At 33.0% G+C, this 15,984-nt stretch overlaps 1 protein-coding gene across 1 annotated transcript; it reads right to left on the bottom strand.

The window, feature by feature from the left end:
* Positions 1-1,239: 1,239 nt before the first annotated feature.
* On the bottom strand, positions 1,240-15,437 carry LOC134702012 (uncharacterized). Its single transcript, XM_063563122.1, has 3 exons — positions 15,184-15,437; positions 2,580-3,838; positions 1,240-1,892 (listed from the first exon to the last, which is right to left on the bottom strand). Exons 1-3 carry the CDS (start codon positions 15,435-15,437, stop codon positions 1,240-1,242), a joined length of 2,166 nt encoding a protein of 721 aa, XP_063419192.1.
* Positions 15,438-15,984: the final 547 nt, after the last annotated feature.

Below are 15,984 nucleotides of genomic sequence, written 5' to 3' on the forward strand. Positions count from 1 at the left end.
TGGTTTATGACTTTGAAATTAACGTTCTAGATTTTGACCTTTGTGTTACCTCATTCATGATAAAGCCATGGGAATTTTTGCATTACGTTGCAAAGCACTTTACCATGGAAAGGCGACCGAAAGTGACATTGTGTAACCCGGAAGTAGCTATTTTCTGTACTTATATAATGTAAAAGTATATTGAACAACATATTTTGGGAATCAGTATAGAATGAAATATCAGGTAAAACCGGAAGTAACAATTTATCTCGCATATCTTATTTAGAAAAAAGGAATAGAAACAAATTGTTGTTTTTAAATCAGTGTTAAATAATCATTCGATGCTGGATATGATATTTTAAACTGAATTTTCACATTCTATATCAAAATAGAACTTTATGGATAAAAAAAACCTTAGATTTTTTATTAGGTTTTTCTTTTGAATTTTCATGTGAACGTAAATTTGAATTTGTGCTTGTTTTTTTAGCTTTTAGTTTATTTTTTCGATGATTTTGTATGTGTGTGTTGATGTGTGCGCATTTGTGGATATTGTTAACTATTTTTAGACAAAAAAAGGTGTTTTTTTTTGTAAATTCAATTTTTACATTTCGTATATTAAAGTCTTTTTTAAAATATCTCTCTACTTTCTCTAAGCAGATAGTTATAATGTTTCAGAGCTGCTATATTCGTACTGTTGTAAAGATCCAGGCAACCTGTGACGTGTATTAGTTGAAGTTGTTTGGTTCTGGTTTTGTTTTGGTGAGGTATAAAATGAATTTGTAGAACACATCGTATCATAAATATGATAACCTGTATTACTAGTCACGAAGTTAACAGATGTGAGTCAAGGCTGCATGTTGATGGCCGTACCTTGACCTATAATGGTTTACTTTTATAAATTGTCACTTGGATGGAGAGTTGTCTCATTGGCACTCATACTGCAACTTCCTATATCTATATAATATCACTATCAGTGTATTATTTAGATTAATTTAATCTGATTAAACAGTCGATTAAGCACGATAATAATTTTTTTTTCTTCAATAGTTTGGTTTCTTTCGTTTGGCATTATTGATTTTAAGCAGGCTTCTATTATCAGCTTCAGTCTTTTGTGAATGAAAAGTATCAATTGTCATTGCGTATTGTTTTCCTTCACTTAAAAATAATTACACAGAAAACTAAAGATTATGCACTTTTTGTATATTTGGTATTAACTTATAAAAATTCAATTTTAGATAGTTGCGTTGTTAGCCAGTATAATTACTTGCAATTGAATACAGATACGGACTCAAGAAAGTTATTAATAACAAATAATTTTGTGAAGTCATTGTTAAGACACATTCCATATGGATGGTCAATGTCATTGTCTTGGTTCAGCATTTCTTCACAATTTTCTCCATCTGTTGACATTCTTTGTATGTTGTTGGTCTCAAAACCGCCAAAATAGATGTTCTTCTGTCGATCAAGTGTTACACCTGCTGTACCTGACACGTCCTTACTGTAAACTAGTGTTCCATCTAATTTTACACAAAGGAGTTTACCAACACAACTAACAATCAAATGATCATGAATATCATCGTATGCTATGAAGAAAATATTATTAGATCCTTGTTGAATCGTTTTTAGAACTGTCCCATTGGGGTCTAATGTTTTGATAGTACCACCTGTACCACCAACGTAAATTCTGTCCCGTCCAGCAGCAATACCACAACAACAAAATCCGACTTTAACTTTGTTGTCCTTTGTCATCGTTGTAGTATTGCTGAATTGTATAGACCCCTCGTCAGGTAGGGTTATAACAGCTCTGTTGGTACCAGGTATCACAGCAACACAATAAGGTGCGGAGGAAAATTCTATCTCTGTCTTATAATCTTTACAGTCTCTGAAAACATACAGTTTGGGATCGGAGGATGCTGCATTAGTAATGAGGAGCTTATTATTATCTGTCACGGATACACTAAACACATTTTTTACCACCTGTACCACCAACGTAAATTCTGTCCCGTCCAGCAGCAATACCACAACAACAAAATCCGACTTTAACTTTGTTGTCCTTTGTCATCGTTGTAGTATTGCTGAATTGTATAGACCCCTCGTCAGGTAGGGTTATAACAGCTCTGTTGGTACCAGGTATCACAGCAACACAATAAGGTGCGGAGGAAAATTCTATCTCTGTCTTATAATCTTTACAGTCTCTGAAAACATACAGTTTGGGATCGGAGGATGCTGCATTAGTAATGAGGAGCTTATTATTATCTGTCACGGATACACTAAACACATTTTTTACCACCTGTACCACCAACGTAAATTCTGTCCCGTCCAGCAGCAATACCACAACAACAAAATCCGACTTTAACTTTGTTGTCCTTTGTCATCGTTGTAGTATTGCTGAATTGTATAGACCCCTCGTCAGGTAGGGTTATAACAGCTCTGTTGGTACCAGGTATCACAGCAACACAATAAGGTGCGGAGGAAAATTCTATCTCTGTCTTATAATCTTTACAGTCTCTGAAAACATACAGTTTGGGATCGGAGGATGCTGCATTAGTAATGAGGAGCTTATTATTATCTGTCACGGATACACTAAACACATTTTTTACCACCTGTACCACCAACGTAAATTCTGTCCCGTCCAGCAGCAATACCACAACAACAAAATCCGACTTTAACTTTGTTGTCCTTTGTCATCGTTGTAGTATTGCTGAATTGTATAGACCCCTCGTCAGGTAGGGTTATAACAGCTCTGTTGGTACCAGGTATCACAGCAACACAATAAGGTGCGGAGGAAAATTCTATCTCTGTCTTATAATCTTTACAGTCTCTGAAAACATACAGTTTGGGATCGGAGGATGCTGCATTAGTAATGAGGAGCTTATTATTATCTGTCACGGATACACTAAACACATTTTTTACCACATCAGTATTAAATTTTAATACTGTATCCTTCTCAAACCCTATAATGTTTTTCATTGGTTCCGCCTTTATCTGGGCTTGTTGAAATTTCTTTGGTTTGTATTGAACTTGACATTGGTGAACATACTCTGACAGTGACCCGAGAGACTCAAGCTTACCATCTTTCTTTTCGTCAAAGGTAATATCGAATTCTTGTGAATCGGATACTATCTGCTGAATCTTGGCCTCAGCGCTATGAATATTTGTTACTTGTTGGCGAAGGAAAATAAAAAGCTGATTCTTAGATCCATGATCTCTCAAAAAATCCATCTCGTTTTTATTTTCTATAACATTGACCAAGACTTGCGATATTTCTTGCTTTTGTTTGTTGATTTCGATTTCATGTTTTCGTTGGAGAGATGACAAAGTGGTCGTTAATTCACGCTCCAAATCTTCAATTTGTTTCAAAAATTTAGATTTCACTGCTCGGATCTTCTTAGTTATTGTTGATTTTGATTTCTCTATTGATTGTAAGTTTGACTGTCTGTTATTGTCTAAAGCATTCAATGTTGTAATAAGATGCGTGATGTCTTCCATAACATCGTTAAACAGTGCAGATTTTCTAACATCTTTCGAGGCAAGTTCCAATGGGAGTACGTTCTGACAAAGCCTGTGTTCATTAGATATGCAGGCTCTACAGCATACGATCTCATGATCTGTGCAGTAATAATCCAATATCATTTCTGAATGGACATTGCAGTGTTTCTTCGCGGACATAAGAATATTGGATCCAATGGACGACAGGTCGATAACATGGTGAGATTTAAAAGCTTTGAATCTGCAATGTGATTCTGCACAGTCTGTACAAAGTCTTTCTTCACAGTCTGAGCAATACCTTGTTGCTGTTAAAGACTTGTCAGCTTCGGAACAAGGATCACATAAACTAGTTGATGCCATAGAATGATTTCTGGAAAAAAAATAGTAAATAAAAATGAAACGTGTTCTTCACGTTTCTAATCAAAAGGTTTTCCTTCATTTTCTGAATTCAATTTTATAGAGTAGTTTTAGCAGATTCAATTTATCAATTTATGCATGCAAATTTGTACATAGGATGTTCACCATTCTAGAATTGAACATTCAATTGCCTTTTAAAAGAAAGAAAAAACAACCATCCGTTAACTAATAGCAGAACTGCGTTTTGTTATAAGATTGGAATGGTATATGACTTAAAACTACCGACGGTAAACCATTCATAGTGAATACCGTTCTATAAACGAGTCGTCTTGTTAACACGTCGAGTATACTCTAATGCGACCAGAAAGAAATATATAAATACCTTATAGTTACTTAAATTGGCTCGATATAATGATCATTCACAAAAGTTATCAAAGGTATCAGGATTATAATTTAATACGCCAGACGCGCGTTTCGTCTACATAAGACTCATCAGTGACGCTCAGATCAAAACAGTTAAAAAGCCAAACAAATACAAAGTTGAAGAGCATTGATGACCCAAAATTTCAAAAAATTGTGCCAAATACTCCTTGGGGTAAGAAAATCCTTAGTTCTTCGGAAAATTCAAAGTTTTGTAAACAGAAAATTTATAAAAATGCCCATATAATTGATATTTATGTCACAAACGTGAGTTCTTTCAAAAAGAAACCGATTTTTAAGTGTTGCATGTTTTGTTTTAATTTTTTACATATTGCATTTACTCGAAGTAAAATAGATTAGGCACAAGCTTACTTGAGGCCCGTTCCAAATAACAATAAATTACAACACAATATAAATACAAGCATGCAAAAATACTTTAAGATTCAATTTATTGAAAAAAGATGAAAAAATAAAACGGAAAAAGAGGTAATGATGATAAAGATGATGACGTGGATGTACCACAAATACACTATTAGTAATATATCTTTGACAAGAAATCTCTCAGAGCTTTTAATAAACTATAATAAATGTTTGAATATATTGACGTAGTGTTGATACGAAATGTTCGGATTACCAGATGTTAATAACTTAACTTATTTTTGACATTTTTACTCTTTGAGTATGTTTGTTTTGTTCATACATCGTTGACAATGTAATGGAATTTGATGCGACTGTCATACAAGTGAGAGGTTTAGCTAGCTATAAAACCAGGTTCAATCCACCATTTTCTACATTAGAAAATGCCTGTACCAAGTCAGGAATATGACAGTTGTTATCCATTCGTTTGATGTGTTTGGACTTTTGATTTTGCCTTTTGATTTTGGATTTTCCTTTTGAATTTTCCTCGGAGTTCGGTATTTTTGTGTTTTTACTTTTTAATATAAAGTCATCAGGGAGCCATCTTAGATTGTTCATCAGATTTTTTTCAAGTGTGTGAATAAAGAACAGTCAAAAAGGAAATGGTGTATTGACTCTCAACAAGTCAAAGTTCAACACAATAACACAATAAATAAAATAACACAATTTTGACTGCTGTACCCCTATTTTTGACATTTTTACTCTTTGAGTATGTTTGTTTTGTTCATTCATCGTTCACAATGTAATGGAATTTGATGCGACTGTCATACAAGTGAGAGGTTTAGCTAGCTATAAAACCAGGTTCAATCCACCATTTTTTACATTAGAAAATGTCTGTACCAAGTCAGGAATATGACAGTTGTTATCCATTCGTTTGATGTGTTTGGACTTTTGATTTTGCCTTTTGATTTTGGATTTTCCCTTTTGAATTTTCCTCGGAGTTCGGTATTTTTGTGTTTTTACTTTTTTCAAGAACGATGAAAAACATCTGAATTGTGTCAGAATTATATTTAGTTTCATCGGTCCATATAAATTGTGCCTAAGTTCAGATTTATACCATGTATACGTATTGAGCATTTTTTATTGGATATTTTATTTTCAGATAAATTTTAAGTCTGATTTTTGAAGGGACCAATCGGTATAATTTTATAGTCTTATCACGGTGGGTATGGTTGTCCTGCGAGAGAACGTACTGTGCTGGTGATTCGGTCCTGACGGGTGCTGGTGATCAATGAAAAAATGTAAACAAAGACGAAAATGATGATTTTTGACGTTTTCACTCATAAAAAATGGAAGAAAACAGTTGAGATTTTTCAATTTCGTTTCTTACGGGTTCATATATAAACCATTAAAAAATTGACCCTCTAAACTGTTTCAGTAAGCGTAACACAAAAATGCTCATTTTCAGAAAATCTCGAACTGAAAAAATAAAACAAAAATGCTCATAGAGTCCGCTTTTTATACCGCAATCCACACGACAAAACAATTTTGTGAAAAAAACATTGCAATTTTTAAAATTTAGCATTTTCTCAATTTATTCATGTCCTGATACTGTGCTGGTGGGTCCTGTCATTGTGCTGGTGGGTCCTGATACGGTGCTGGTGATTTTGGATAAGAAGTTGGTCATATTTGAAACAAATGTTACAAAATCAATAAAATTGGGCAGATAATTGTTGCCAACAGGATCTATGACTCCTATTTTAGCTCTTGTGCATGCATTTGGCTGTTTAATATGTGTTTTCAAATGATCTTAACTTGTATTACATAATGGGCAGATAATTGTTGCCAACATGATCTATGACTCCTATTTTAGCTCTTGTGCATCCATTTGGCTGTTTAATATGTGTTTTCAAATGATCTTAACTTGTATTACATAATAACATAAAAGGGCAACATCTTTCGTCAAATATCAGAGAACAATATATAGTATCTAAAATAAGTTAAAAATTCCACAATACTATATAATTCATTTTATGTGTCAATTTGTTCGAAAAAAGTGGAAAAGAAGAGAGTTTAAGTTAATGTCATGATTATGTGTCGCTTTCTAGATCTATGCTTAGCATTTATTTCAGATGACATGGACTCCTCACCCTGATGACCCTGCTGCCTTTCATAACTTTATCCGTATACATATATTAATAGATAAACAAAAGGCTGCAACTGGCATTTTTGTATTTAAAATGATTCGTTGTAACGAGAATATTTGTGGTGAATGGAAACTGTGAGGGTCAAAATCTTAAATTGCTTACAAATGTTGCTGGACCCAGTTTCGTTATCTAATCCGAATTTTCTGAAATGTGCAAGGTAGATAGACATTTTGATTTTTTTACTCGGTAATGAACCCTTGTGTTGATCCCATGCTAAAGATAACAAAAATCTCTGTACAAAGGTCTGTGAATTTTCTACAAAAATAGTGATTTTATTTTCACTAAATTCTCTTTTTTCTACTAAATACAATAATGAACTATAAATAATAATGCTTTGCAAGAAGTTTCCCCTTGATATATGTACAAAATTATATCTCTATTATTCATTGTCTGTGCTGTTTTGAAACTATTACAGTTTGCACATTTCTTAATTGACATTGTCATAAACCGTACACGAAAAGATAAAATATTGATATAAGTACTTAATTTGCATCTTTGAACCCCCACCCCGGCTTGTTTTTTAGGATCCTGGGGTGTCTAAAAATGGTCGATTACAGACAGCCGAGTACGCATTTTACTTTCCAGGCGTGTTTATGTTTTTTAAATATAAATTAAGGCTACATTTTAATATAATAATTCTATGAATTCACAATTCACAAAAAAATGCAGAAAAAAAATGAATGCAGTGAAATATCTTAGTAAGGAGTCATAACTACAGAGATGGTGTGTTTGACACACAAAACTTAAAAGCTTTGTGATATTACCAATATTAAAATAAAAGTGTATTTTAGTTGGGTATTTTTTTTCATTTACTCATTTTCAATTATAATCAAGGCACATTTGATTTTTATTCATGAAAAATATTTAAATATAGAAAAGTAGGACACATTGTTCACTTCCTCCCCCGTAATTCTTTATCAAAAATATTTATTTTGAAATGAAAAAGCTAAGAAATCTTAGTGTTTTCTAGGTTATCTCGTCTTCATTCTCTGACATATTCTAGCTTGCCCTTTCATAAAATGGTGTTTTTTTAGTGTTCTATCGAATTTTCGAAAAACAATTACCTGATAACCGCTTAGACAAAAAAAATAATATGTTGGAAAAATCTTACAGCAAGTGATTCTTAATAGCTATAGCCTCGGTCAGACCTTACCAGATAGCTCGAACGGACACCTGTCGGATAAAAAAAAAGTTATCCGTTGACAAAATTTGTATCTGTTGGGAGTCCGTTGGTGTACTAACGAACATGTAACGAATGCCAAACGGACACATAACGGATACGTAACGGATACAAAACGGACGAGTACCGTACAAAACGGATGCTTAACGGACGTTCAACTGACATTTCATCCGTTGGACGTCCGTTCAAAGTTTGAACATGCTCAAAATTTTCCACCGGACAGAACGGACGTCAACGGATAAAACGGACGCTTAACGGACATGCAACGGATATGGACGGACGCCTAACGGATTAGAACGGACGTCTAACGGACATAAACGGATTGAGAAAAAGTTATCCGTTAGCCGTCCGTTCGGGCTATCCGGTAAGGTGTGACCGAGGCTTATAAGATACATTCTTCTTTTACAATACAACTTTTAAATCTTACGCGAAACTATTCCAAGCTTTCACTGTAACCTCGCTCTAGCTTATCCCCCTCCCTCCCACACCCTCCTAAAAAAACACCAAACAGACAAACCCGCAATACTATTGTCATTCTTATAGTCAGCACTCAATTGTTCACAAACAAATGTGTTTTAAGCTGCTAAAGACAAATGAAAGACATGATTCAAACGCTCAGAAAGTCCTTTGTTCTATATTTTGCTCTCCATTTTTATGCAACACCTTTCACATTTTTATTTTATGGGTTATTGTTGAAGGTCATACGATGACGTATAGTTGTTAACACATACTTCATTTGGTTTCTTATGGAAATTTGTCCATTGACAACAAACATACCACATCATCTTCTTTATATTAAGTATTGTATAAATTACAACGTATTTTGGTGATCTAGCAAAATGATCGTAATCCCGAAAATCGTAAACATATTTTCTTGTCTTAAAAGGGGGCAAGAAGGGTTCCATTAACAGGCCAATAAATAAGATTACAGTTAATTTAAAAAAAAAAAAAAATAGGGGTATTTTTTCTCTCATAATAACAGTAAACAGATTCACAACAATGTCAATTTCAAGAAAGCAGACCAACAGCTAATTAGTCAATAACAGTACAGCATCAATGATCTTGAATATATGCCACTTTTAACTAAAATATAAAAGCACAGAACCAGGACATAGGAGCACAGAACCAGGACCGTTTTTCTTATCACCAGCACAGCGTCAGGACAATTCCGCTTAACGAACTTGCACGACTTTTGCAATATAATATTGTTGTAATATACTTTGCATGGTACTTATGACACATCAGAGAAAAATTAAGCAACAAAACAGTCGTTTTATTGCCGTTCTGATACAATGTAAACAAACCCACCAGCACAGAATCAGGACCCACCAGCACCTGTCAGGACCAAATCACCAGCACAGTACGTTCTCTCGCAGGACAACCATACCCACCGTGCTTATGGTTGTTTGTGTGACGATAAAGAAGTTGTGATGCAACTTTAAACTAAAGTGTGTATCCGTGTGTTTGTGCTGTGTTTGTGCTATGATTTGGGGTGTATAAGTTGCATGTTGTGCCATTCACTTGTACACGGACGACAAATGCCAAGTATAATCTTTAACAGGGTACTCTAGAAATCTATTGGTAGCGTGATTAAGGGAATCCTGGTCACATCAATAAATAAATGGAGCCTAATGCAGTCTGAACGAAGTCTTGTAAGTGAACATAAACACGAATTTGAAAAAAAGTACAATAATGTATTATTAAAATCACACGACTATAAAAAGTAACAATTATAACAAAATGTACATCTAACTTCAGGCTCAACAACACAGTTCTCATCTCTACTCTCCAAACGTAACTGTCCTCTTCTCAAAATAAATTCTTTCTCCTCCTTTATCTCACGCTCTTCCTCTCTTTTATGCTACTTCTACAAGTCCGGATACAAATATAAACTACTATGGCAGCCGGGCTCCGTATATTCCGTGCTCCGGAAATCCGAATGCTCCGGTAATCCGGGCTCCTAGCCTTCCGTGCACCTTACATAAATTCAGTAGGGCACCTTATGCAAATCATTAGGGCTCACTAGTCAAAAAAGAAATCTAAATATATATCTTAATTAATATCTCTGATGTTCTCTAACTGTATCAAATGGATATGAGTGAACATACTTATGCATGTAAACCTGATACAATTACATAACACACTCGACCTAACATATAGAAATGTTACAGTTGGTATACAAGATTCTTTAGTAAGAGATACTCTACAAATCGAAACAATGATATACTTGCCTTTTCGCAAGGGATATACAGTTGTGCTTTGTACACTGGGTGGGAAATGATTACATTGAAAATATCCTCTTTAAAAAGTACAAAATAAGAATACCAATGTGCATAAGGTCATAGCTGTTAATCCGGACTGAAAACAGGAGAAAACCAATGCGACACATAATTGGACAAACTATATTTATGGTGCTCAGTGATAGTCCTTTGTTTGTGCGGTTCATTGGTGTTTCTCGTTCTATCAATTTATATTTTCCGATTACATGGGTGTTTTTGGTTTTGTCTCGATTTTATAAATGAACTCAGTAAATTTATTGAAAGAACCTTGCTTTATTTTATGAATTGCATACTGTAAACCCATTTTAAGGTCAAGTAACAGTAAATGGGCTATGTCACAGATTTTAGTAAAATTTGGCATACAACTCTGGCTCGATAAACTTCAACTGAAAATCGAAAAAATAATGCATTTATCTCAATTATCATTTAAAATATTACTGATTGAAATCTTACAAAATGGGTGAACATTTGTATAGAAAGCACATGAAATCGGCGAAAACCCTTCTAAAATTTGTCTTAAAATCGCCAAATCTCTAATTCTACTCCATAGATTTTTCTTAAAAAAATATATGTTGTTGATACATAAATTTCCGTTATAATGATGCAAAATAAAGATAGGGTCACTGACTTCGTTTTTACGATATTCATCATTCAAAGTTGCGTCTTAAGTGAAAAAATCCAACAAAACGTCAAAATAATCGTAACGTTATCGCGTTGCAGGCCGTAAAACGTTGGTTTTTGACGTTTTTCACTACCAACAAGGTAAAAAAATTGATTGTTGGACAAAAAACGAAGTCAGTGACCCTATGATTATTTTATATTATTAAAACAGAAATTTATGTGTCAACAATATATAGTTTTTTAAGAAAATTCTATGGAGTAGAATTAGAGATTTGGCGATTTTAAGACAAATTTTAGAAGGTTTTTCGCTGATTTTATGTGCTTTCTATACAAATATTCACCCATATTAAAAGAAATCAATCTGCTATTTTTTAGATAATAAAAGAGATAAATGTATTTTTTTTCGATTTTCAATTGTAGTTCAACAAGCCAAGGTTGTATGCAAATTTTTAGCAAAATCTGCAACATAGCCCATTTACTGTTCCTTGACCTTAAACAATACATGAACTATTTCTAAGAATTTAGCAATCTCCTATTGTTCGTGGAAGTTAAAGCATTTAATCTACGTGCAACAAGCGAGATAGACCAATCAAACAAATCGCACTTTCGATACCGTGACTTAAAGAGTTTTGAGGGAACAAAAGAAAAATCAGTAAAAAATGCTTTCATTACTAGTTATATCTATTACATTATTTGTTTTTACTTTATGAAATGGTACTAAAATCAACACAAAAAATCAATTCTTTTTAGCCCAAGCTGAGTTTTAAAATATTTATATCAATACAAAAGCTACAAGTTATCTCCCTTTAAGCCAAAAAACTATTTCTTTTCATTAAAACTGAAACATCTTTTTTAACTCATCGGTGACCCATATTATTATTTTTTCAAATAAACTAAACGATTTCTGTAATTAAGTTCTTTATTTATTTCGATATTACCTCTTAACTCCTATTAGTTCTAAATGAAACAAAGTCCCTTAACAGAAATGCATGCCCCTTTCGTAGCTAGGCCGATTGTGAGCCAATATGAACGGTAACGCCATGTTTTCTTTCTAGTCTTATCTTGTATTTGATAAAGTTCATTTGAAGAAAAAACAGCGAAATCCTATATCTAAAATAAAGACGGATTTATACCATCGAGCTCCTGGTACCTTTGATAACTATTAACATATTATATAAGTTAAATGATTACCAAGTAAACAAAACATATATACATTTCAACTAACAAAAAAATGTTTTGATTAAGGATTTTGCTTCTCTGTTATTTGAATTTTTGTCAGATTTTCGAGATCCTCTGATTTTATCCATGTTTGCAATTTAATAAAATGCCCACTAACAAAAAAGCCTTCTTTTCTTTTCATTATTTTATTAAATTAATAAAGCAAAATATACGTCAAATAAAGGCAAAAAATATCCCTGTATTTTTTCATACTATTTGGAACAAAAAAGTTGCCAATCTTAAATATATGAAGAATTATTTCCCGCCAAATTTTCAATGGCTTATTTCTTGAAAACAAGCACACGGACCCTCCATTTTGTTATGCTTTTTTAATTTCTTTATTTATATATTATCAATTTATAAAAGTCTTTTAAAAAGCATGTTATTTGTCAACAGTAAAGCGAACATCCTTAACCGTTTTGCAAAATAAAAACTGCTTTTTTAAATTATTTAAATTCAATTTGATGAATGTGAACCTTAATTACATCGTTATAAAAAGCGAATAACAAGAGTAACTTACAAACTGTACCGTGTTGTTTTATATTGGAGTTACAGTTTAAGAAAACACACAAAATCCGTATATTTGCTATGAATGTTTATGAAGACAATCATATGATAAACCTCCCTAATGTAAGAAGTTCAAAGTATGAAGTTTTGATATTACATGTGATATAATGTGTCCTATGTAGATTTCTAACGATAACACATAGATAAAAATTAAATCAAACAAATAAATGATTGTAGGTTAAATGCATCAGTTAAATGTATTCGCATGTTATTTTTACAGTACGAAACTTTTTACAATACCAAATTGCTATGTATAGGAATTTTGATTCATAAAACAAAACAGTTTACGCAGAATTGGCGAGATATAATAGTAGAAATACATGCATGAAAAAAACAAACAGAAAAATAAAGAAGTACACAAGTCACAGCATAGAAAACTAAAGACTTAGAAACACAAACCTCAGTGATATCATGTGCTCTGGAAGGTTAAGCCGACCCTGAACAACATGGGTACCCGTCGAGTAGCTCATGCTATTTCAAACCCGATAAATATTCCAATAAGGTAGGTCACATTCGTGAAATATGAACGAGATTGTAGCAACAACATTAGGAACATCTCCGATATCATCTGTGAAACGGATATTCCGTAACGGTCAACCAACTCGTGTTGGCGACCGTTAAATTTACGAAGAGATTATTTCGTCATCACCACTAGGAACTCTAGATTTAATAACTTCCTTGTGAGCAGCAACCTTATATCAAAAAAATTATAATAGGAAATTCAACACCAGGAATATATACAAGAACTTTATATACTTGAACTAAATTTAATTTTCACATTTTTTTTTGTGCTCATCGGAATACAATAAGTCTACGAGTATCCCGTGTGACCCCTTGTCATTTCGCTAAGCAATGCTAATACAAGATCTTGGTATACGTTTTACTCTGGCTAATCCATTTATAAGTTAAGCTTAAGTGTCACCAAAATATAGGTTTGTATGTCTTCTTGGTCTTTTAAATGTACAAGAAATTGAATCCGGGGAATAAAATATGTCCGTTGGACATATTCAATAAGTGTAGATAACAGATGTAGATGCACAATATAAAAGTGAACACCAAAATTGACATACAGCAGATACTTTATAATAATCCAGAGCACTCAACTTTCTACTAAAAAAAGTAAGATTTTAAATATATTGAGCGGAAATGAGTTGTTTACTTATTTTTTCTTTATTTTATATGTTGAATCTACACCTTTTTGTCATATCTGTTTAATTGTTATTTTTATGTACTTCCTTTTTTTAAGATTTTGGGATTTCAATCTCTGTTTGTTTTTGTTCGGGGGTTTTTTTTGTTAGTTTTTTCTTCCTTTTTTCTGACTTTTTGTGTATATGCGTTTAACTGGGTTTTTTATTGTTTGTTTGATTGTTGTTTCATTTTTGGTTGGGTTTTTTGTAGGGGGGGGGGGTCTACTTTTTTGTTTGATATTGAGTATTTTTCTTTTTTTTGCACGCTTATCTTAAATCATTTTACTTGCTATCGTATATATATATATATATTTCAAATGTCTTTCTATTCCTCTTTTGCTCTCCTTGTTAGTATTTCCTTTGTAATTTGTGTTTCAAATTGTCGCTTGCTTTTTTTATGCACTTCAGTGTTATGTTGTTTCTTTGTTTCCCTCTTATAAATTTGATGAGTTTCCATCGGTTTTAGTTTGTAACCCGGATTTGTTTTCATTCAATCGATTGATGACTTTTAAACATCGGTATACTACTTTTGCTTAACATGTAAACATCAAACATGGATTTGAATTTGCTATGTTATGACGTTTTGAGCTATATATCAATGTTCAACGCCTTCCTTTAAAATAACACCATGCCAGACGACATTATTAAATGAAAATTTGAACTATATTGTTATTTTCTTCTAAACATCAAATGAAAATCGAAAATTGTACAAAAAAAACCAAACAAATTAGATATATTTACTAAGTACATGTGGATAACACAATTTTATAAAAATCCAAATTTAAGTTTTCAAGTGTTTACAAGTACTTGCATTTATATACACATACGGACTTATATTGGTTATTAATAACAAACAGTTTTGTGAAGCCATTGTTAAAACTCATTCCATATGGTTTGTTAATACCATTGTCTTTGTTCAGCATTTTTTCACTGCATTTCCCACCTAATGATATTCTTTGAATGTTGCTGCCATGGTAATCGCAGAAATAGAGGCTGCCCTGTCGATCAAGTGTTACACCTGATATTCCTGAAATGGCCTTACTGTATACTAGTGTTCCATCCAATTTGATGCAAAGGAGTTTGTCAAGACACCTAACAATCAATGTTTCCTTTCTACCATCGCATCCTATGAAACAAATACAATCAGATTCTTGTTTCATTGTTTTCAAAATTGACCTATTGGTGTGTAATATTTTAATAATACCTCCTACACCATCTACACCACCAACATAAATTTTGTCACGCACAGCAGTGATCCCAACACATGTAAACCCAACGTTAACTTTGTTGTCATATCTTTAGTATTTATGAATTGTATAGACCTTTCGTTAGGTAAGGTAATAACAGCTCTGTCCGTACCAGGTATCACAGCAACACCATGAGGTTCGGAGGAAAATCTTATCTCTGTCTCATAATCTTCACAGTCTCTGTAAACATAGAGTTTGGGATAGAATGATGATGTATTAGTGATAAGTAGCTTATTATCGTTTGTGACTGTTACATCTCGAAGAGCATATGTTTCGCCAATTTCAAGTTTTAATCTTGTATCCTTCTCAAACCCAATAATGTATTTCATTGGTTCTGCCTTTATTTGGGCGTGTTGACATTTCCGTGGTTTGTATTGAACTAGACAAGGTTGGACATACTCTAGCAGGGACCCAAGAGATTCAACATGACATCTTTCTTTTCATCAAAGATAATATTGATTTCTTGTGAATTGGATACCATCTGTTGAATCTTAGCTTCGGTGCTATCAATATGTGTTAATTGTTGTCGCAAGAATACAAAAAGCTGATTCTTTGATCCGTGATCTCTTAAGAAATCCATTTTGTTTTTGTTTTCCTCTACATCGACCAAGACTTGTGATATTTGTTGCTTTTGTTGGTTAATTTCCTTTTCATGTTTTCGTTGGAGAGACGAGAAACTGGTTGTAAGTCCAACTCATCAATTTGTTTCAACAATTTAGATTTCACTCCTCGGATCTGCTTAGTAATTGCTGATTTAGATTCCTTCAATAATTGTAAGTTTGACTGTCGGTTATTGTGTAAAGCATTCAATGTTGTGATAAGATGCGTTATGTCTTCCATAACATCGTTAAACAGTGTAGACTTTTTTACATCCTT

This window comes from Mytilus trossulus, unplaced genomic scaffold (assembly GCF_036588685.1).
Source record: "Mytilus trossulus isolate FHL-02 unplaced genomic scaffold, PNRI_Mtr1.1.1.hap1 h1tg000373l__unscaffolded, whole genome shotgun sequence".
NCBI classification, from domain to species: Eukaryota; Metazoa; Mollusca; class Bivalvia; order Mytilida; family Mytilidae; genus Mytilus; species Mytilus trossulus.